The 21,750-nt window shown below is 40.4% G+C and overlaps 1 protein-coding gene across 2 annotated transcripts in view; it reads left to right on the top strand.

The window, feature by feature from the left end:
- The first annotated feature begins 431 nt into the window (after window positions 1–431).
- Window positions 432–21,750, top strand: part of LOC130907496 (leucine-rich repeat-containing G-protein coupled receptor 6) — a 68,836-nt gene continuing 47,517 nt past the window's right edge. Inside the window, exons 1-2 of one of the 2 annotated variants that reach the window (XM_057822664.1) lie at window positions 432–756; window positions 851–1,033. In XM_057822664.1, coding sequence (XP_057678647.1) covers window positions 918–1,033 — 116 coding nt within the window. In that variant the 5' untranslated portion in view covers window positions 432–756; window positions 851–917. Of the gene's footprint in view, window positions 1,034–21,750 lie in introns of both variants that reach the window. The other variant, XM_057822655.1, reaches the window with a different exon arrangement.

Genomic DNA, 21,750 nt, shown 5'->3' with positions numbered 1-21,750 from the left:
CTGATCTTTCTAGTGACAGAGGGGCGCTGAAGTGTCAGAATTGCAATTTCCTCCAAACAGTCACACTCTGATTCCTTTCATCTGATGTTGTCACAACAGCCAAAACACACTATACTACCTCCATTCCATGGAAGGAGTTCCAAACTTTTCTCCTTTTTTTCCATCTATAAATGCGCTCTCTCGCTTCCATTTCTAAGGTCCCCTCTTGTCTCACACCAAACTGTACTGCCCCCTGCCCCCACCCCATGCGTGCCCCTTCCCCAAACATTCATTCATTCATTCTCCTCACATTGAGCCTCCAAGCAAAATAAAACAGGGCAAAGCGAGGGAGAAAGAGAGGGAGAGTTTTGGACTCAGGGGCCCCTCCCACCTTCTAGAGATGCTCCAGCCCATCCCTAAATTATGGGCCAATGAGAGGAGTTCATTCACCACTCATGCGCTCCTTCTACAATAGGTAAGGAGTGGGAGGCAGAAAGAGCGAGATATATTTACAAGAGAGAAAAGGGAAGGCATAGTGCATTTCTTTTAGGAGGCTAAATAGTTCGAAACTAGAGGGCATATAAAAAGGAAATAAAGTTGGAACTTAATGAGTGCGTAGACCAATATGAAGAGGTTGTGACAGCAGCAAGTGCAGGACTCCTGGAGAACAAGATTGTCTTACTATTTTATATAGGATCATTCATTAAACACTTCCAGAGGAATTCAGGACATATCTGCTTTTTCCCTCAACTGACACAGCAGACAGATCAGAAGAAAGTAAGCCACACAAATAGCCATTACAGGTGTAGAGGCAGGCAGGTGGACGGTCAGACATGCTACCCGTGCTTCTCCTTCTCTGCGTGATGGATAGAGTCGGGGCATCTACTCCTAGAGTCTGGGCCCATGACCGGAGGCAGGAAAGACAAGGAGCAGCAACCATGCTGTGCCCATCACCATGCCAGTGTGAACAAGATGCTATCTTCGTCATGGTGGACTGCTCGGAGCTAGGACTATCGTCCGTGCCAAGCAACATCAGCCCACTCACCACTTACCTGTAAGTAACAAACTTGAAAGACTGCACTGGTTTATTACCTTCTCTTCTGTCCTCCATTGTAATTATTCAAATCTGATATTGGCCCAATCCTTGACCATCCATCTTCCCTTTAAATTACTTTGTTTCATCATGTAACACTGTTGTGTATCACAGTTTTTAACACACAAAGGCAACATCACGTGCATTTGAATGTGGGAAAAATGTCATGGGAGTTAGCAACACTTGGAGTCACATTTGACCCGGGACAGCGACGTTCGAAGTTTGTTGATAAAAACGTGGAGTGTGTTTGTGTTGACTTCTAAAAGGAAGAAAGAATAAATGGAGCACTTCTTTCAGTGTCAGATTTCTGAGCACCAACTGGGGACCAGTTGAAGGATGGTGCGTGTGACAGTTAATATCCTGTGCTTGCACTTGATAGAACACATTAAATAGTGCATAAACTAAATAAAAATACTGTGTATCTAATTAGTAAGGGTTAGGGATTTATCTGCTGCGCTTTTCATGGTGGCAATATTTTTACTTTTTTGAGCAAGTACTTGATAATTATTCAAAAGTTGTGGAAAGGCACATATTTTCCAAAAATACAGTATGTACATGTTGGAAAAGATCCAACATGAGACTTAATGTGATTATAACTAAACATGACTATTAGCAGGCAAAATATCAGCTCCCCACCAGGAGTGTCTAATTGTGAGAGCAGAGGGGAATAAAGAATGTGAAAGACTTTCTGACAAAGCTGCCAGAGCTTTCAAATTGCTTTTCGACATAGGCCTCCGAGGACATATTGGAGGCATGTCATGATAACTGATATCAAGGTGAAGTAAAATCCAGGAAACTGTGATGGAGCAATTACTCACACAGGGATGTACAAGTATTAAAACAGCGGGGGAGATTAAATTCCAAGGAGGTAAGGAAAGATCAAACATTACTGTCAGACAAAGGCAGGATACAATGGATAACTCTGCATGACTGATGCTTCAGTCCACATCTGTGATGGAGGCATCCAATTTCCAGAGTTCTTATGTTCCTTGGGAATCCACAGGTCAAAATCTACCCAGGAATCATTGTGAAAAGCACACTCACAAGTGACGACCTGAAACTCTTTCTGTGGACTTCTTTCCCCTCCATACCTCTAGCCACACACATGCACTCAAACACAGATACACCCATGAACGCAGATCATTCACTACAAACATGAGAGTAATCGTTCATTTCCCTTCATTACCTAACACTGGAACTGGACCAATTAGTGAGTTTGAGGGGTGATTTAGAACAAGATAAATAAACTCTGAGACCAACCGCACATGCCCACACACAGTCACAGCAACACACACGCTTACTGCAGGAGGAGCACAGTTAAGCATGAGGATGGTGCTGAGAGGACAGTGAGAGCGCGCCACAATAAGTGAAAACACTGCACACGAGATTCATAGATTGCCATTTTGCTTTGGTGATGAACATCAAATCATAAACAAACCCTCCTTCCCACCTACACAAACACACACAGGTACTCCCTGACTCAAGAAAGACGAGAAAGAGTGACAAGTGAGCTCTGTCTGTGGAGGTTGGATCAGCCTTAGGGCAGAGTGCAGCTTCGCAGGTCACCGGGATTTTCTTGGGAACAGTCCACATGATCCTGATCCACATGAGGTTGTGAAACTGTATGACATCATCCAGCAATGTCATTGGAGAGCACTTCAAAGTGTGCCCAAGTGTACAATATATGCTCGGGGCGCATCAAGCTATGAATCCCTCATCCCATGTCTTGTACATTTGCACACTTGGCCGAGCCCTTGGTAAACAGGTAGATGCACAATTTAATTGTAATCAGTCTAGTATCATCCAATGCAGGTCGACTCCGGAGAGGAATTCAAATGTTGCTGTGAGCAATCCTGAGCAGACAGGGCTGAGATTTCTGATGAAATGTGTTTCTGCAGGCGATGCATGGAATGAGCTGTCATGTGAGACACATGAAAAGACTGGTTCTTTGATAATAGATGAAAAAAGACAGCCTCAGGATGAGCGTCTACCTGCGTGTGCTCTAATATGTGTTGTGTGTCCTGTGCACAATGTCATTAAAACCTATCAGTCATTGGCTTTAAGCATACGGTAAATAAATAGAATCTAGGAGGAGGTCGCAAGGTGATCTCAAGTTGTCACTGCACTAAAGTATGTTCACAGAGAGTAGAATGTTTTCCTCATGAAACGGAATTGAGCAGTGATTAGGTGCTGTTTTTGTGGGGGTGGGGTTTCGGAGCTGGTGGTGAACTTCTAATGGAAACTGCAGCTAGTACAGTACCACAGATGAAAACCATAGACTGTGTGTGTGCATGCGTGCATATGTACATGCACGCGTATGAGAAGACCACCCAGACTGCTGAGGGAATTATGTTTTCCAGCCAGTTGAAATGAAGCAGGACTATAAAATGAACAGGAGAATGAGGAAGAAAAAGCTGGGCAGAAAGGAGGTGAACATTGGAGTATGACTGTAGGCCATTTGAAAACTCCCATAGCGAGCACATGCACTCACACATGCACATCAAGAAGATACCGTCATTCCTCTATGATGTGGCAGTAAATGAAACTGTCGTGTGCGTGTCATTTAGCCATTATCTTGATGGAATGATTCCTATCATGAGTGACCGGGGACATACTGTAAACATCATGTCTGAGGAAGGCAGAGAGAAAAAGAACAAGAGACAGTGGAAGACACATACAGGTAGGTGAATTGTGATGAATTGTTTGGGGTATAAGCCCTGGAAAACCCCAAAGAATTAAAGATAAAACTGTCTTTGTACACGTATATTTGTATTTTGTAAACTGTCAGCTGTGGGCCCTCTGTCTTTTTATCAGCACCAGCATCACCGCTGTCACTGGCTCCAGAAAACTGTGCCTGGTAGCCTCCTTCACTCATACCCATACAATCTTTTGTCTTCATTTATTGCTTTCATTCACAAGACATGGCTGAACTTTATAGTTGCTTAGAGCAGTTGCAGACAAGTGCATGTTCGCTAATGTAAAATATGTTTGAAATTTGCCTCAATACATCATGGTATGAAGAGTGCACTAAAGGCAAACCAATTTTAAAGCTGTGGAAAACTGACAACAAGCTTACAATTAGTTAAGAAACAAAAACGCACCTTTGATTTCAAAAAGGACAGACAGGGTAATAAATGCCTTCACAAAGGAGAGGAAGCAACATTATCCTTCCCTGTTATTTATTTTGCTTCTGTCCTTCCTTAAAAAAACGGAAGCGTTTGCCTCACATATTAATTCCACAACATTCTTTTGTAGATTCACACAGAGAACATGACAACCACTTCCGTCTGAGATATTTGATATTTGTGCCACAGGGCTGTTGGAAAGGAGTGGGCAGTTAGTGTTCCGGCTTGTGGTTTCCTGACACCAACCTGGGAAGCTCTTAAATGTCTCTCAGGGACAGAGGGCAGGTAGAAACATAATGGACACAATGACAATTCTCCAGGGTATAGGTAATGTGAGAGAAGACAGTAGCCACAGTGTACTCTGCGGCAAAAAAGAACATCTCAATCACAACGCGGCATCTTAAAGAGAACTTGAGTGAGGATGTGGGTATGTGACCTTATTGTGTATGCATGGATCTTTTATGCAATCTAACTAGCCTTTAAGAATGAATTGCTTTACAAGAGTTACTATAGTGTATTGTGCACTGTACGTGCATATACATTACATACTGTATATATGTACATGGTTTAAATAAAGCGTAAAACAAAAGTGTATTCACTCAGAGAGGCACAGTAGCGAAAAGCATGTATGATATGGGGGCTTGGAATGTGCTGCCTGTGACGTGAGGATGAGGGGTGCCTCTTGACTGAGGGAATTCTGAAGGCCTACATGGCCCAGATTCCAATTGTGCCCCTTTCCATGCCTGGGAATTCATGGGAATGTTTGCGCGTGTGAGTGCTTGCATGCATCTGTAGTTCTCACTTTTCCAAGACAAAGATACCATTGTGTTTCACCGGACGTTAGCAATTCAATAAATGTCCCAAGCTGCCTTTGTACAAGTGCATAACAGTAAATACACCTGTCAGCTGTAAGATTGCCAATTGCTACTTTAAATAGTATTTGGATAAGAAACAAGTAAATTTATGAGTTTTTTTTAAATCTGTTTTCTATAAAGAACATAATTCCCTATAAGAGACAAGAGGACAAGCTACAACCACAATCTGACACCCTTTCAAATTTCCAAATTATTCAGCTTCCTTGTGCAAAATATTTATAACCACTACTGACAGGAACTAAAACTCTCACCAACCACACATTTAGCGAAGAAGTGACGTATTCTAAACACTGTCTAGATTTATTTTCCCTTTTGCAGTCACAACCAACTGGTACTCATTCATCCATTCATTCATTTTGCATGCTGCTTATCCTCACAAAGGTCGCAGGGGTGCTGGAGCCTATCACAGCAAACTACAGGCAGTAGGTGGTATATACCCTAAATTGGGTACCAGCCAATCGCAGGGCATAATCAAACAAACAACCCCAACTGGTACTTTGAAAGTTTAATTATTTGTCACATTTCAACATATTCAAACAGCTTTTTACAAAACAGAAAGCAAGCTAATAATGCACTGTATAAAACAACAAAGCATGAGGAAATAGGGGTTATAATGACTATTCTTATTTCATGAGAAGTTTATTGATGAACGGGATTGAAGCAACTTCAGGGTCAAATACCAGTGACAATACAAATTTTCCATATAAGGAATTTTTCAAAAGCAATTTTCTTATTTACTCTGATATATTGAATTTCCACTGAAATTCTACACCGATGAATAAATTCCCCGAGCATCCTATTTCCTCTCATGCCTTCTACATGATAACTCCCCCCCCCCCCAAACTTCTTCAGAGGCATGCGTTGTTGACTCATAGTGATTGGCTGAATAAGAATATTGAATATCTCCACGTCCCAAAAACATGCATAGATTAGGCTGACCAAAGGTCCTCTTTTCCCCATACACTGTTTGCACTCCTTCCCTCAGTTTTCATTGTGTAGGTTAGCATGTGTGACATAACCCTCGAGATGTAGCCCTGTGGGCAGATTTCCAAATCTCAAAAAAAGAAAGCATCGCAGACCGATGGTGCAGCCGAAGTATTCAGTACGCCTAAGTAAAACACACAAAAAAAATCCCTTGTTTACCGACTCGGACGGGACAAATGGGAGGTTGAGTGCATTGTTGTGGATATGGATACACAGAAAATATAGAATAACAGTGTGAAGTGGGCTGGCAACCAGCTCAGCGTGTACCCTGCTTCCTGTCCATAGTCAGCTGGGATCGGCTCTTGCATCTCACGACCCCCTTGAGGAAAACCTTACATACAGTGGGGCAAATAAGTATTTAGTCAACCACGAATTGTGCAAGTTCTCCCACTTGAAAATATTAGAGAGGCCTGTAATTGTCAACATGGGTAAACCTCAACCATAAGAGACAGAATGTGGAAAAAAAAACAGAAAATCACAGTGTTTGATTTTTAAAGAATTTATTTGCAATTCATGGTGGAAAATAAGTATTTGGTCTATACCAAAAGTTCATCTCAATACTTTGTTATGTACCCTTTGTGGGCAATAACAGGGGCCAAACGTTTTCTGTAACTCTTCACTAGCTTTTCACACACTGTTGCTGGTATTTTGGCCATTCCTCCATGCATATCTCCTCTAGAACAGTGATGTTTTGGGGCTGTCGTTGGGCAACACGGACTTTCAACTCCCTCCTCACCCCGTGGCGTCAAAATGATAAAAAGAACGGGGAGCAAAAATCCCAGAACCACACGGGGGAACCTAGTGAATGATTTACAGAGAGCTGGGACCACTGCTGAAGAAAGTACACGTCCAGGCCCGTCTGCGGTTTGCTAGAGAGCATTTGGATGATCCAGAAGAGGACTGGGAGAATGTGTTATGATCAGATGAAACCAAAATAGAACTTTTTGGTAGAAACACAGTTCTCTTGTTTAGAGGAAAAAGAATACTGAATTGCACCATACCCACTGTGAAGCATGGGAGTGGAAACATCATGCTTTGGGGCTGTTTTTCTGCAAAGGGACCAGGACGACCGATCCGTGTAAAGGAAAGAATGAGTGGGGCCATGTATCGAGAGATTTTGTGTGAAAATCTCCTTCCATCAGCAAGGGCATTGAAGATGAGACGTGGCTGGGTCTTTCAGCATGACAATGATCCCAAAAACACAGCCAGGGCAACAAAGGAGTAGCTTTTTAAGAAGCATTTCAAGGTCCTGGAGTGGCCTAGCCAGTCTCCAGGTCTCAAACCCATAGAAAATCTGCGGAGGGAGTTGAAAGTCCGTGTTGCCCAACGACAGCCCCAAAACATCACTGCTCTAGAGGAGATCCGCATGTAGAAATGGGCCAAAATACCAGCAACAGTGTGTGAAAAGCTTGTGAAGAGTTACAGAAAATGTTTGGCCTCTGTTATTGCCAACAAAGGGTACATAACCAAGTATTGAGGTGAACTTTTGGTATTAACCAAATACTTATTTTCCACCATGATTTGCAAATAAATTCTTTAAAAATCAAACAATGTGAGTTTTTTTTTCCACATTCTGTCTCTCATGGTTGAGGTTTAATCATGTTGACAATTACAGGCCTCTCTAATATTTTCAAGTGGGTGAACTTGCACAATTAGTGGTTGACTAAATATTAATTTGCCCCACTGTATAATGGAATTCAAAATGAAACCTCCAGGTTTCCTCTCCTTTGTTTCTTCTGTGTCAATGCCTCTACTTTGTATATTGCGACCTCGCCATTGTCTTCTGAACTTTCATCCCCCTATTGCAACCACATTTGATCAGTTTTCTTCAACTACTTACCAGACTCACCAATACTCTCAATACCATGTATTTAAAGACAACCACCAATATTATCAATTCTCCCTATAATCCCCCAGTGATGCACATATTCTTATTGTTTTACTTATCTTCATTCACATTATTTTCATTCTTTGCACGACATGCCTCCACCGTTCTAAATGTTTATCCACGTGCTTCTTCCACAGTGGATCACATTGTCATCTCTGGACATAATGATTGAAAACGATTCAAGTCTAACCTATCTGTCAGCCAATACATCACTTCTGCAAAGATGAAGGGGCTCAGAGCTGAGCTGTGATACAGTCCCACCTCCCCCGTAAACTCCCCTCACACCTATATAACATCTCAATACTATTTTACTGCCCGATACATGACCTGTACTATTCTAATATACTATTCCTCTGCCACGTCAGACCTCCACTTGCGTTACCATAGTTCCTTTACGGATACACTCTCATTTCTCGAGAACTACAAAGAGAGAAATAGGGCTGTGAGGACCGATGCGTATACATCACTAGAATATACCTACAAAATGGCATAGAGAGTCATCCAAGAATAACTGAGGAGGAGCAATTTTAATTCCTTATTTATAATCTAATTAATCAGCCCCGAAACAGAACAAAAAAAAATTAAAACTCTGCCACTGAGGATATACATGCCTGGAATCAAATTTGAAAATGACATTGTGATCCAGAGGAGTACCAGTTTTAGTGTCCTACACAAAAAGAGGAAGAAGAACAAGAACTAACTAGGTAAGAATTTGAGACCTCCCTCAAGGTGGTCTAAAAAAATCATGGTAGTCAATCACAAAATGGTGGAGTGCCCTACTCATGTCCTGCCCCCAGGTAGAGGAGTTAAACGCACAGACAACAACTGGTATAAATTACTTTCATATTTATATATCTATTTTTTTAGACCTCTGATAATGTAGAAAATAATGTTTAAACCCCAAAAATGACACCGCTTACAAGCACAGCCATTTTGTGATGTCAGTTATACCCATGCACATAAACTCATAGACTTAAAAACAGGTGGATGGGACAATGGGTATTATGGATGTCATGAGGAAGGGGAGACAATCTGGGATACTTGGATTTGATTGGCTAAATATTATTGTCATTGATATAACGTCTGCCTTGACTAAGGGCGGTCACTTCATGGCTTTTATTTACATTTTTCTTCACTATTACACATCAGAAAAACATACAGTATTTAAAGTATCCTAGGGTATTGTTCATGAGGAAAGAATGGAGCGGGATATAGACATCTCGCTATAAACACCAACATCGCAGTGCTAACAGTGATGCAGATTTTGTATCGGTCTGTCAAAGTGATATTTACCAGTTGATCTAATTTTCACCTGTCACCGACATTCACAAGCTGTGGGACATGAGCAAAAGAACTGGAACTGGCCAAAATGTGTTTCCTTTGCAGGGTGTCAAGGTTCTCCTTTAGAGATTATGTGAGAAACTCAGATATCTGGGAAAGGCTCAGAGTAGAGCTGCCGCTTCTCCGCATTGAGAGGAGCAAGAGGACGTGGCTCGGGCATCAGTTTTGGCACTTCTCACCAGGGGGACAACTCAGGACAGACTATGAAAACTCCCTAGGCTGACCTGGGAACATCTGGCCATCGTATTATGCACAAAATCTAAAAATTATGTTTGTTAACCAGTGTCATTCTACACATTGTGTACGGCAGTGCTCGAATAGTCGAGGGTAGTACTTCTCAAATAGTGGGGCAGGCCCACCTAGAGGGGCGGAGAGCGATGCTGGGGGGGGCTCACGTGACCTTGGGGTGCATAATTTTTTGCCCTACTAGAACAAAGTGTAATTTCACATACACTCAGTGGGTGGCATGCAGTGGCGCTCCCACTTTCCGCATGGGGGCAGTATTATTGAACCAAAGAAGAGCACACAGCAAAGAGCACTGGAGATATGAAAAGCTAAGACTAGGAAAGATGACGAAGCGTATGTAGCATTGGACTTTTAGTACAGCATGAGACGAGGAAAGACCAGTCCGTTTACTTTGTCTAAAAATGTTCACAGCGGACAGTAGGATTTTTTTTTTTTTTTAAGCAAAAATGTGCCCAATATTGCCAACAATCGTCCCGCTTTGTCAGTGTTACATCAGTAAACCAGCAAACACTGGTAGTATCATATAAGATGGCATACCAAGTTCCTCAGGGCAAAACAACCCCACACGATAGCAAAGGAGCTGATACTGCCTGCTGCAAAAATAAAAACCATCCCCCAGTCCAATGACACTGTTCTATTAATTTTTGTTTTTTCCTGTGTAATTGTTTGGCACATTGTCCTCATGAGTTAATGTTGCTAATCAATTTGAATTCATTGTTATTTATTGATTTTATTAAATGTTATTTTTCAGTCTCAAATGGTCAAAAAATCTATCTTGAGTGTATTTTTACAGTATGGATGTGGGTAGCAAGTGTATGGATGGATTGTAAGTTGATCTATATTCCTTTTATTTTAATATTAAAATGGACACAATGTTATGCAGAGGTGTACTTATATGTAATATTAGGAATTTTATAGACAAATGATACTACAGTATATTTACAGTGGCGGCAGAGAATTGGGGGGGCGCGGAACGTTTACGTCTTCCTGAGGGGTGCGTAACAGAAAATAATTGAGACGCACTGGTCTTGGGGACTCTAAGCTAATCTAGAGAAGAATCATAATAACGATTGCCCTCAACTCTGTGGAGTTGATGCGCCCCCTCAAGACTCAGGTCTGGGTACAGGTCTGCAGAGTGTGCTTTCCATCAGATGTGATTTTTGCTACTGAGACTCGATTTGAAAGAAAGAGGGAAAATCAATTTGCAGTTTTTTTATTTGCATGGCACAAGGCTTTAAAATAACAGCAGCCACAAATCTTCGTTATTATCGGGTAAAAATGTCTTAACATCTAGGTTCTTATGTGTGGCCACTGTTACATACAGTAGATGTTGCAGAGGAAATGATCTGTGCAATGCTAAAGGAGCAGGGAGCCAGAACTGGATTTCAAAGTAGATCCAATGTCCTCCTGTTTCTGCCATTCAACCACATGAAGCCATAACGGAGCCCAACACACACACTCATAATCAGGTTTCATTAAACAAATTACTCCTGGAAAAATACAGCAAGTCTGAGGAGAAGAAAAACCACATTTTAGAGATTTGCTTTCAGGATGTTTGCACAAACAGTTTCATTGAAATGGTTGTATATTAGAACTTTCGAGGCAACATATTTAAAGCATGTGCCATAAATGTAATTATATGAGGCATAGCTTTGATTTGCAAAGACATGAACAACAAAGGCATAGTATATACTTTGTGTCATGTAAAGACCATGAAAATGTTAATGAACTATGAAGGTCCTTTTTGCCGACCCACAACAGCTGCCTGTCAGTCCTGTCCACATGTCGGAGGCAGTTGTACGTCGTGTAGCTGACACTTCTCCAACACTTCCTGTTCCATTACTGAAGTGCTTGACCTTTCACATCTCTCCTCTCTGTCTCATGTGTGGGAGGACAAGAAGTGGACATAAGAGTGTGTTTGTGCCCTGATTGCAATCTACCAGTCTATGAAGGCTTCCCAAAGGGCATGAATGGGTTTCCCATGACATGACCCTAGACTAAACAGCCGCTTTCTCCTCCCAGACATTGCCTGTCACTATCCCCAAAATGACAACGAGCGGAAAAGAGCATAAAACATGAGGCACATCTCCCCTTTCTGCCTTATCTCTTCTTTTTCTCCACCTCCCTATCTGTTTCCTGTGCTCTTTTGTATCCAAGTTGTCCCTGTGGACATTCTTGTCCAGGTGAAAGACTTCCTCGCCCTTTCCATTGCGCTTTGTGTCCCGTGAATGAGAGACAGAAGTAAATAAGAGAAGGCCTGATAAAGAGTTTGGCACAAAGGGCAGCATACCCCTCCCAGGAAGTCTAGAAGAGAAAGAAAACAGGAGGATGAAACCATCTTAAGAGGAAGGAGGAGGGGGAAGACAGCTGTGCAGCCTCTTTCCTGCACTATTCTTGCATGGTGCGCATGCACGTGCAAAGTTGTGTGACCACGACAAATACCGAAAGCCAAATTAGTTGGTCTATTAAGATAAACTGTAAAACTCATATTCATAGACCTCATCTTCACACACAAACACCCATTTAAGTCCCAACCATTGACAAACAGCCCCACTAAGTGGGTTAAAAGATCTTTTCTTATTGTGCCTTTGACTGGGTTAAAGAGGATCTGATTGGCTGAATACAACAGAAAACAATACTGCCATGGTTACAGTACAAGACAGCCAAGGTGTGGCTTCAAAGCATTGCAAATACAGAACTCCTGCACTGTAGACAGGGATCTAGTCATTGTGTTCCAACAGAATTCTAAATGGTCAAGGCTCCTCGCAGATAAACTGACTTAAAAGGGAAAAACCTTGTGGCTATTGCTAGCTGCTTGTTGACTTTAAAACATTACATGAAAAAGGTAGTCATGTATTATCTGGCATGTTGGGAAATAAAGGATAAGTTGTGTTGTGTAATTGTCGATATGAAAAATTACCCTTCCTGAGGGCAACATGCATGACACAATTGCTATCGCATGTCCCAAACAAAACAATCTTTTATCCATCCATTATCTGTACTACTTGTCCTCTTAAGAGAGGTTGGGTGCTGGAGCCTATCGCAGCTGACTACGGGAAGAAGGTGGGATACATTCTGAATGGGTTGCTATAGACAAACTTGCAGTCGTGCTGTAAAACTAAAATTCACAGCGAGCCAAAATTAAAAACAGGGACAAGGTCACCATCCGCACTCAATCCTATTTTCATTTAAAGACTTAGTCCTTTTGTGCATGTCTTTTTTCCTTCTATAAAAATAATGTTCAAACCTTTTCATAGGAAAACTAAATAAGGATTTGATCAAACCAGTAACTAGACTAAGCAAACTAATAATATAAACACAAGAGGAAAAAATTAATATACAATAATGTGGTTTCTTATCTAGATACATAAGAGAAAATTGTCTCGATCAATCTGTTGCCTTTCAAATTCCTTCTTTATGGAACTCTTCTTCCAAAAATGTATAGGAAATGTTCATTTAATCTCAGCTTTTTAAACTCTGAGTTACTCTGTTACACATTGGTTCAGGTAAATTAGATTGCCATTGTCTTCTTTTGCAGCAGCCATATTATCTCCAACCAAAAAAAAGTATGTCCTGTTCTTTTGGTGAAAGGATAATGTTCCTCCCACCTGTATTGAAAGCTCAGTTTTCCCATCTTTTGTGTTGAAAATTTTGGGCAGAAGTTCAAATTTGGTCGAAGAATGTGGTAGCACTGTTACTAAGGACTACGACAAAAAAAAAAGAGAGCGAACTTGCTGGTCTTGATTAACATGCCAACACACAAGCAAAGATCCTATATCCTATAAAGTTAATTTAAATTCTTGAATATTACTGCACTCATCTGCTATAAATATATGCTATATTTAACTGAAATTTTGTTCAAAACAATCAGTGATTTACAAAGGTAAATCTTAAAATTGAACAGGGGCGCCCAAACTTTTGCATACCACTGTATCACAGACCAAATACTGTATAACTACATTGGGGGCCAGATTTGACCCATAGGTCAGAGTTTAGAGTGTTTCACCGGCCTACAATATATTTTTGGGGGGTAATGTGGGAAGACACAGGAGGAACCAGTGAAAATCCATACAGGCATGATGGGGAAAATATGAGAGGATTAAAACCTTAAAACAAATAGTTTTACTTTTTGTTCTTGGTTTTAATCTTACTCTGCTGTGTATTTTGTTAATATTTTGTCTTCTATGTTGATGTGCAGATAAGCATATCAGGTTAGGCTTAATGGATCTTGTTGGTAGGACTATGGAAGCATGTCACCCCTAAGTAGTCCAAATACCGTATATGCAGTTACTGCATCCCAAATAATGATATATATACGTATGTATATTTCATCAGATCAACAGATTGCAGAATACTTGTTGCCCTACCAGTTCAGATGAAAGGCAACAGAAAAATAATGATTTGGCAGTGACATGACATTGCCTCCAGCATTTGCTGAGCATCCAAAATTAGGTTGCTTTGATGTTATTCTTAAGATGCTCAGACTTTGGAACATTTTTGAAAGCACAATTGCATGCTGTGTTACGGTGTACACACCTTTATTTATTTGCCTTTTAAGACCAGTGTTGCCAGTAACTTTGTTACATAAGCCCAGATGCCAGTTTACCATGTTTGTATTGAAAGTGCCCAGAATCAAGCGGATTTAGTTTTGTAAGCTTAGCTTAGTTTCTGCAAAATCCCAATTCTCATTAATATGTAACTTAATCGTTCCAACTAGAATATTCAATATTTAAACTCTTTGCTCTGTATGAACAGTCCAATTCCAATCTTTTCATATTTGACCGAGGCCTCTTTCTTATGTGGATATAAATCGCACTGTATTCAATGCCTCTGCAATACGAATACTCATCCCTACACATCCGAACTATGTCATCAACAAGTGAAATACGTTACTACTGTTCAATAAAACAAACAGACAGGAACAAGCAATGGAGGATGAAATACATTTTGCTTCTTGATATGCACGTGAGGCTATTAGGCTAAAATCAATGTTGGCTCATGTAGCATAAAATGCTCAAAAGTTATCATCAAAGCATAGCAGTCGAGACCTCCTGAAGACACCATATTAACATCCATATACACTGCGACACGTGATGACATATCACACGTGTTACAGACTTACAGTGCACATGCATGTGACGTTATGGAAGTGTTCCCTTCACACTGCGAGTCGCATATATTTGCGCAATATGAATGGCTACACATAAATATCGAAATTAAAATAAATAAATACATAAGTAATTTGTGGATTGCGGTGTGAACGTACTGTAGCATTAGACACATTGCAGTGAAACCGACTCCAATCCTTCTTCAATGATACCAAGCTTTGCTATTTTATAATTGTACAAAGATCAAATATTCACTAAGTTAACACTCCCACTTCAGCAGGATTTTGCATGCGCCTGCGGACATGTTTACATTGATTCCTCTTTTTTTGCGGTTAATAGGGGACCGGAACCCGCCGCGATTAAGTGAAAACTGCAAAATCGCGTTTTTTTCCCCCAAAGCATCATTAAAAAAAATACATACATTTTTATAAATGGTTTTTAAGCACATCAAATGTAATAATTATGATAAGGTTTTTAAACATGTTACTGTTCCACCAAATGATTTTTTAGCAAGAATGAAATACTGTGGCCGAAAAATGCTAGGCTCACTCCACTGCTCACTTACACACAATGAATTGCCACAGCAACTGTTTAACAAGTTAAACAATGATTGACGCATGCAGCGCGTTTGAAGTTTGTTAACTTTAAAAAGCAACTCCAGTGCACGGCCTGACGAACAAAGAGCAGCGAGAGGGAAGGAGCGAGAGTGAGACTACGTGATTGCTCATCTGTATTTTTTTTTTTTTTTCTAATAGAAAAAAAAATTCGCGATGGACTGAGGTCGTGTAGTTTGAAGCACAAAGTAGCGAGGGATCACTGTATTTCAGTTCAGGAGGCAAGCTTTTGGCAGGACTTACATGTTCCAAAATGCTTGGATATTTTTTTTAATGATCATTTATTAAATATTATTTCTACTTAAATTAAACATTCACTCAGTTGACACCAACACGCACAAATGGTGCATGGTTGTCACTGTACTGCAGGTGTCCTGTGGCGATGCACAGTGAACAAATAAATTTGATCGAGAACCACGTAAGGAAGCCGATTTTAGGCACCAACGCGATTTCAGTCAAATAAAAAATGACCACTTGATTTTAAAACTAACTAAGAACTGATATACCCCCCCCCCCCCCCCCCCGTATAGTATCGTTTAATAAACACCCTTTTGACTTAAATTGTTTTCGTATTTCCGCATTTCACTGAACATAAATTGGCTACTTTTTCATGTAATAAAATAAACAAAATACTGGACTGTCTCAGAAAATTAGAATACACAATATTCTAATTTTCTGAGACAGTCCTGTATATTGTTCTATGTAAAGGACGTCAGCCAAGGTCGGCCCCCCACATTTTTACCACGCCAAATCTGGTCCCCTTTGCAAAAAGTTTGGACACCCCTGCTTTAAATGGTGGATTAATGTACAGGACTGTCTCAGAAAATTAGAATATTGTGTATTCTAATTTCCTGAGACAGTCCAGTACAGTCTTTGCGGACTTAACTTTTTTTTTTTTATGAAGAAAACATAATAAAGACAGTATTAATGGGCTTCAGTGAACAAACAAAACATGAAATGTACTTAACAGTTTCTTGAACATTACTGACATAAAAGGACAGGAGTTGTTTTTAATAATTTTATTTAATCAATAGCTCAATTTAAAAAATGCATTGTTCCTTCACAGATCAGCTCTGGTTGGAAGCTGAGCATAACCGATAATGTTATTACGAATTTATGGATGTTAAAACAGAAAATAAACAGATGGCCAGCAGGAAGGATATTCTAACTAAACTATAACAGCAATACATGACCGCCTATGAAGCAATTTGTGTATGCATTTGATCATATTATTTATCATTTCGACTTAAGTGCTTTGATAGAATGTTTTACCATTAAAAAAGTGTTGGTCTTCCTAGTCTCCTGTCCGACAAAATTCAGGACTAGCAATACGGATACTACAAACTTCATCCTGATAATCACATCTGTTCTCATCTGAGAGCATATTCACCGAGCAGGGTGGTCTGTTATGTAAAAAAAAAAAAAAGCCAGTGTGCCTCCTGATTATGGTGGATGTAGCTCAGGTGAACCTCAGAACATGAGCGCAGCCATTTTTCATATCGTGTGGCACATTGTTTTGTTGCGCATAATCATCACTCTTGTCAGGGAAAGCCACCTTATTGAAAATTGTCTACAATGGAGCTAGGGGCATATTCACACCCACACACAGAGGAGGCTTTGATCATAGCGTTGATAACACACTTCAGTGATTCTGTTGATGGCTAAATGGAAAGAAGATAAATCACATTATTGTAAAAACCGGTCAATGTAACTCCATGCTCTGGCTGAAATTTGAAACAGATATGGGACGCTTTGGTGATAAAGAGGCACTAACTAAAGCAGCATAGGGCCCAGGTGGGATGAATGTAAATTTCCCCCTTAAGACATTCCTGTCATGGTTACTCAATAAATCAGTTTTTAAAGTAATTAAATATCCCGCACTTTACCTTTCTTACATCTAACACCGTTTAGAAAAAAGTGCATGTACAGTACGCATAAAAACAGAGACCTAACAAAACTGTAAATTAGATGGCATTGATCCGAAAATGAGAATGAATGGAGTGCATCACAGGTCTTTTTTTACTGTAATACTGGCATTGTTAGCCGAATTATTAGTTGGACATAGTATAACAGCTTTTGCCAGCCATTCGACAGGTTGTGAAGGGATGAGCAAATATCTTCATGACTTTAAAAAAAATCATTCAGCATGAGGGAGAGATCTGAAGGGTTGATATTTCCTGTGTACCTCTGCCAGTTGAAGGATACATTTCCCCACAGGAATATCATCTCTGCACAATTTACTGTCTTGCATGATGCTGTGAATGCAGGACAAAGCCCCTCATCCGAATTTTTGGCTAGAAAGTATAAGAATAAGCAAGAAATCAATTTTGTCCACTGACCCATTTGAAACACACAAGCCCACATAGTAATATTTTTCCATGTATGATGCAGTGGGGTTTAATCAGCAATTATAACCACCACGTCTGCAGGCTTAGTGGAAAACAATTTGGGATGTGAAAATGTGCGACACACACCTTATCACGCACACCCAGCCACCATGCATCGGCTGCAAAAATATCCAAACTCTTGCTTTCTCATTTTCTGTTGCGGCCGTTTATTCGCGCTGAAAATATCTGCACGTCACAGCGCCAGCCGACACAATGCACATGTGGTAGTCATCAATCATAATTATCATGGTTTAAAAAAGCCACAGCTGTTATTTGATTTTAAAAACAAGCCATAGCACAGCGCCTTCCAACGATACGTCAAGTTGTCAGCAGAGGCCTTGGCCCGCAGAGGAGAAATGTCTGTGTCTCTCTCCGGCTTCCCAGCGAGCCTGTTGGAGAACAGAACCAAACTGAGCCACACTCAACCTTTCCTCATGACTCACTGTTGTGTCTTTATCACAAAATATTTTCCCCATTGAAGCTTATTTATTCTGTCTGAGCAATGTCACTGCTATGTACTTGGACTCGTTTTTAAGGCTTTTTTGCTTAGAAGCACAAAATACAGTGTTTTTTATCTGTGGAATAATCACCAGGACACGAAGGAAGTCAATGGAGTTCTTTTCATAAGCAATGTCTCTTAAATGTTTTGTAAGGCGTATTGATCAATGTCTACTTTTGGTGTCATCCAGGAAAGCGGTACAAATTCTGTTAGTGTTTAATTTTCGTTGCCATAGGAATTTTGTTATCGCCTAAGTTCACTCCATCTTAAATCAGGAATTGGATTCAATTCTAAGTTACTAATTGGAGGTGTATAGAAAAAAAAATCACACATGACAAACATGTAACATAACAAAAGCATTACACCAAAAGTGGTTTTATTGTAAAAGGGGGTCAGTCAACTGCTAATCATTTTTGCATGCTTCTAAAGAAAGATTAAAAAAAAGAAATACATTAGAAACATGCGTATATACAGTATATATATATATTTTAATTCAAGTGTTGATTTCGACGGAGAGAAAAAAAAAAAAACTACAAAGGAGAAGAAACTTGCGGTGGGAGGTTTTGCCTCCAGATGGAAGAGATTGAAACAAGATTTCAACTTTTTACCCATCAATTACAATTGAATCTGATCATATTTTCTGTACGCCCAATTTAATTTGTAACTGTTTTTTAAATCAATTAGTTCAGGGTCTGTTGTTGACATCTGAAAGATGAAAGAACTTCAAAGTAATTTATAATCCTGTCGATTGTTGAGGCTTGCGGCCCTCTGCTAGTTTTTTTTTTTTTTTTTTTTTTTTTTAAATTGGCCCATTGCTATCTTTCATGGCGCATTCCCCAGCATCTGTCAATAACATTTTAAAATGTCAAAATAAGTGTATAATGTCAGTCCAGAATATTACAAACGATTCAGGCACTCATTAAACCATAAGAATGGAACACAAGTAACAGCCAAGTTGAGTTTAGTAATGTTATTGTGATTAGTGCAATTGGAAGATGGATGGCCTTATTTGCCATGTGACACAATGTCATTAGAGCAACAGCTAATTTTCCACTAACCCTGGCTGATGGTATCCTCCATTTTAAGTGTCCTTGACTGACACTTTGGACCTCTTTAAGCTCTGTTCTGCAGGGACCTCTGGGGGGTTCAAAATGAACATATTAAATGTCAGTCGGTCTATAAAATGGTCACCTAATTACAAACCTAAACCTTGGCAGAAGAATATGCAAAACATTGCAAGCTCATCATAAGACAAAACCAAAGAATGGTTTGTGCAATAATTTTCCACTGTCCTTCACAGCTAAATATAGATCATACGAGAGGATCAATCCATTCAAGCCAAGTTTGGCTGACATCACAAACAAACACTTGCATGTCAAAACTACCATTTTTGAAGGGCTTCCGGGAGCACAGTTTACATTTGCTTGCCTGGTGGTCTGGCTCCATTAAGAATAGTGAGTATCACGGACTCAAAGAAGCACACATTGTATCACCACCTTGAAGACTAAAGGCCGAGTTATGCTTTCGCATCAGACCTGTGCCGTCAAGGAAGACCCGATTTATGACCCTCCGCCGTAGCTTGACGTGCACCTCCAGAATGTTGTGACTTCGCGTCACGTCAACACATATGACGTGGTCTGTGATTGGTCTGCTCAGACTGTTGTTTCCGGTTCAGCGCGAAATCACCGTCATTGTCAAACATTGCTACACGCAAAAATGGACCAAGCTGACAAGCGTACAGTGGGGGCAAATAAGTATTTAGTCAACCACCAATTGTGCAAGTTCTCCTACTTGAAAAGATTAGAGAGGCTGGCGCACTTCATCATTTATTGTGTATACAGTGCTGCTCAAAAGTTTGTGAACCCCCTCAACATTTTGGAATTTTCTATTATTTCAACCTGATTTCCTAATCAATCAATTCAGTAGTTTTTTTTTTTTTTTTTTTTAACAGTTGTGTTGTCGAGACTAAATTAAAAAGAGTTTTCATCAACTGATGTAGGTGCAAAATTGAACTGTTTGGTCACAACCAAAACCGCCATGTCTGGCGAAAAGTCAACACTGCATACCACCAAAAGAACCTTCTCCCAACAGTGAAGCATGGAGGTGGGAATGTCAAGATCTGGGCTTGCTTTTCATCCTCAGGACCTGGACAACTCCACATAGTCCAGGGAATCATGAATTCTGAGGAATATTGTCAAATCCTAGAACATAACCTGACGCCATCTGTTTTGAAGTTAAAGCTTGGCAGAAGGTGGATCATGCAACATGATAATGATCCAAAGCATTCCAGCAATACAACCAAGGAATGGCTGAAAAAGAAGAAGATTCGTGTTCTGGACTGGCCCAGTCAAAGTCCTGACCTAAATCCCATTGAAATGCTGTGGCGGGACCTGAAGCGAGCAGTTCATGCCAGACGCCCATCAAACCTCTCTCAACTGACTGCGTTCTGCAAGGAAGAATGGGCAAAAATCCCCCAAAGTAGATGTGAGAGGCTGATTAGTCACTACAGAAACCGTTTGGTTGAGGTAATCTCTGCAAAAGGAGGCGCAATATCCTATTAACTGAAGGGGTTCACATACTTTTGCACACATGATATCTGAGTTTTTCTTAAATCAACCACTTTTGTTAAATAAAGAATGACAATATAACTATTTCTTTTGTTTCAGTCCATTATTTGGAATGTCAGTATTGTGGATTTGGGTATAACTTAACATTTAATAAGGTTATTTTAGTTTTTTTTACAAAAAATCTGACCATCGCTGTGGGGTTCACAAACTTTCGAGCAGCACTGTATATGTTTGCTGTGAGCCTGTGACTTATTTACGTGTCACACCAAGTATATGAAGAATAAAGCACAGGTTTGGTGTCAAAAGAGTTGTTTTGATGTGCAATTTTCAACAACAGACAGTTCACACTCGATACATCATCACTGTTTAACAGTGCCTCGGTGCTTTTATGATAATGTTAACATCAATGCTTCCAACGCAGTTTGGGAAGTTCCATAGCCGCCAGAAATCTGCTATGGCTTTCCAATGGATGGTTGTAGGACACGGCAAACAAATCTGGCTGGAGGGCTTTGCAGACCTCGGACGAAACGCTGGACACAGTGCTCGATACCAGTTTGAAGCTAGCCGCCGCAGCTTTCTGGTTTCCACCCGAGGCTAGAAGTCTCTATGCGGCATCAAAAGTCAGACAGACCGCCTCAAAACCGTCTTCTGTGTAGCCTGCGCCTCAACATTTGTATGGTCAACATTAGTTCAACGTTGATGAGCTGAAGATCCACATTCAAGCGTTCCATCTTGCATTGTTTATTTATTTTTTTCTCCGTTAAACTAGAGGAAGTCGACAAGCGTGCCCCAAAACTGTACAAACACAACGCCACGCCCCTCTAGTGACTTGGCGGTGACTTACAGAGCAACGCGTTCCCTCACCGCAGAACTATCGAATGCTTATTAACACCGTAGTCACCTCGCCGTCATCACAGGAGCATAACTCAGGCTTAAGACACTTTGGACATTGAAGACAAAGAATAGTGGCTGGGTAACCCATTTTGCAAGATGTTTATTAAAACAACTCACACAACTGAGTTGCAAGGTTAAATGTGTTTTTCT

The sequence above is a fragment of the Corythoichthys intestinalis genome, chromosome 2, assembly GCF_030265065.1.
Source record: "Corythoichthys intestinalis isolate RoL2023-P3 chromosome 2, ASM3026506v1, whole genome shotgun sequence".
Lineage (NCBI taxonomy): Eukaryota > Metazoa > Chordata > Actinopteri > Syngnathiformes > Syngnathidae > Corythoichthys > Corythoichthys intestinalis.
The sequence above is the reverse complement of the archived record's forward strand: the minus strand, read 5'-3'. Positions and strand labels throughout refer to the sequence as shown.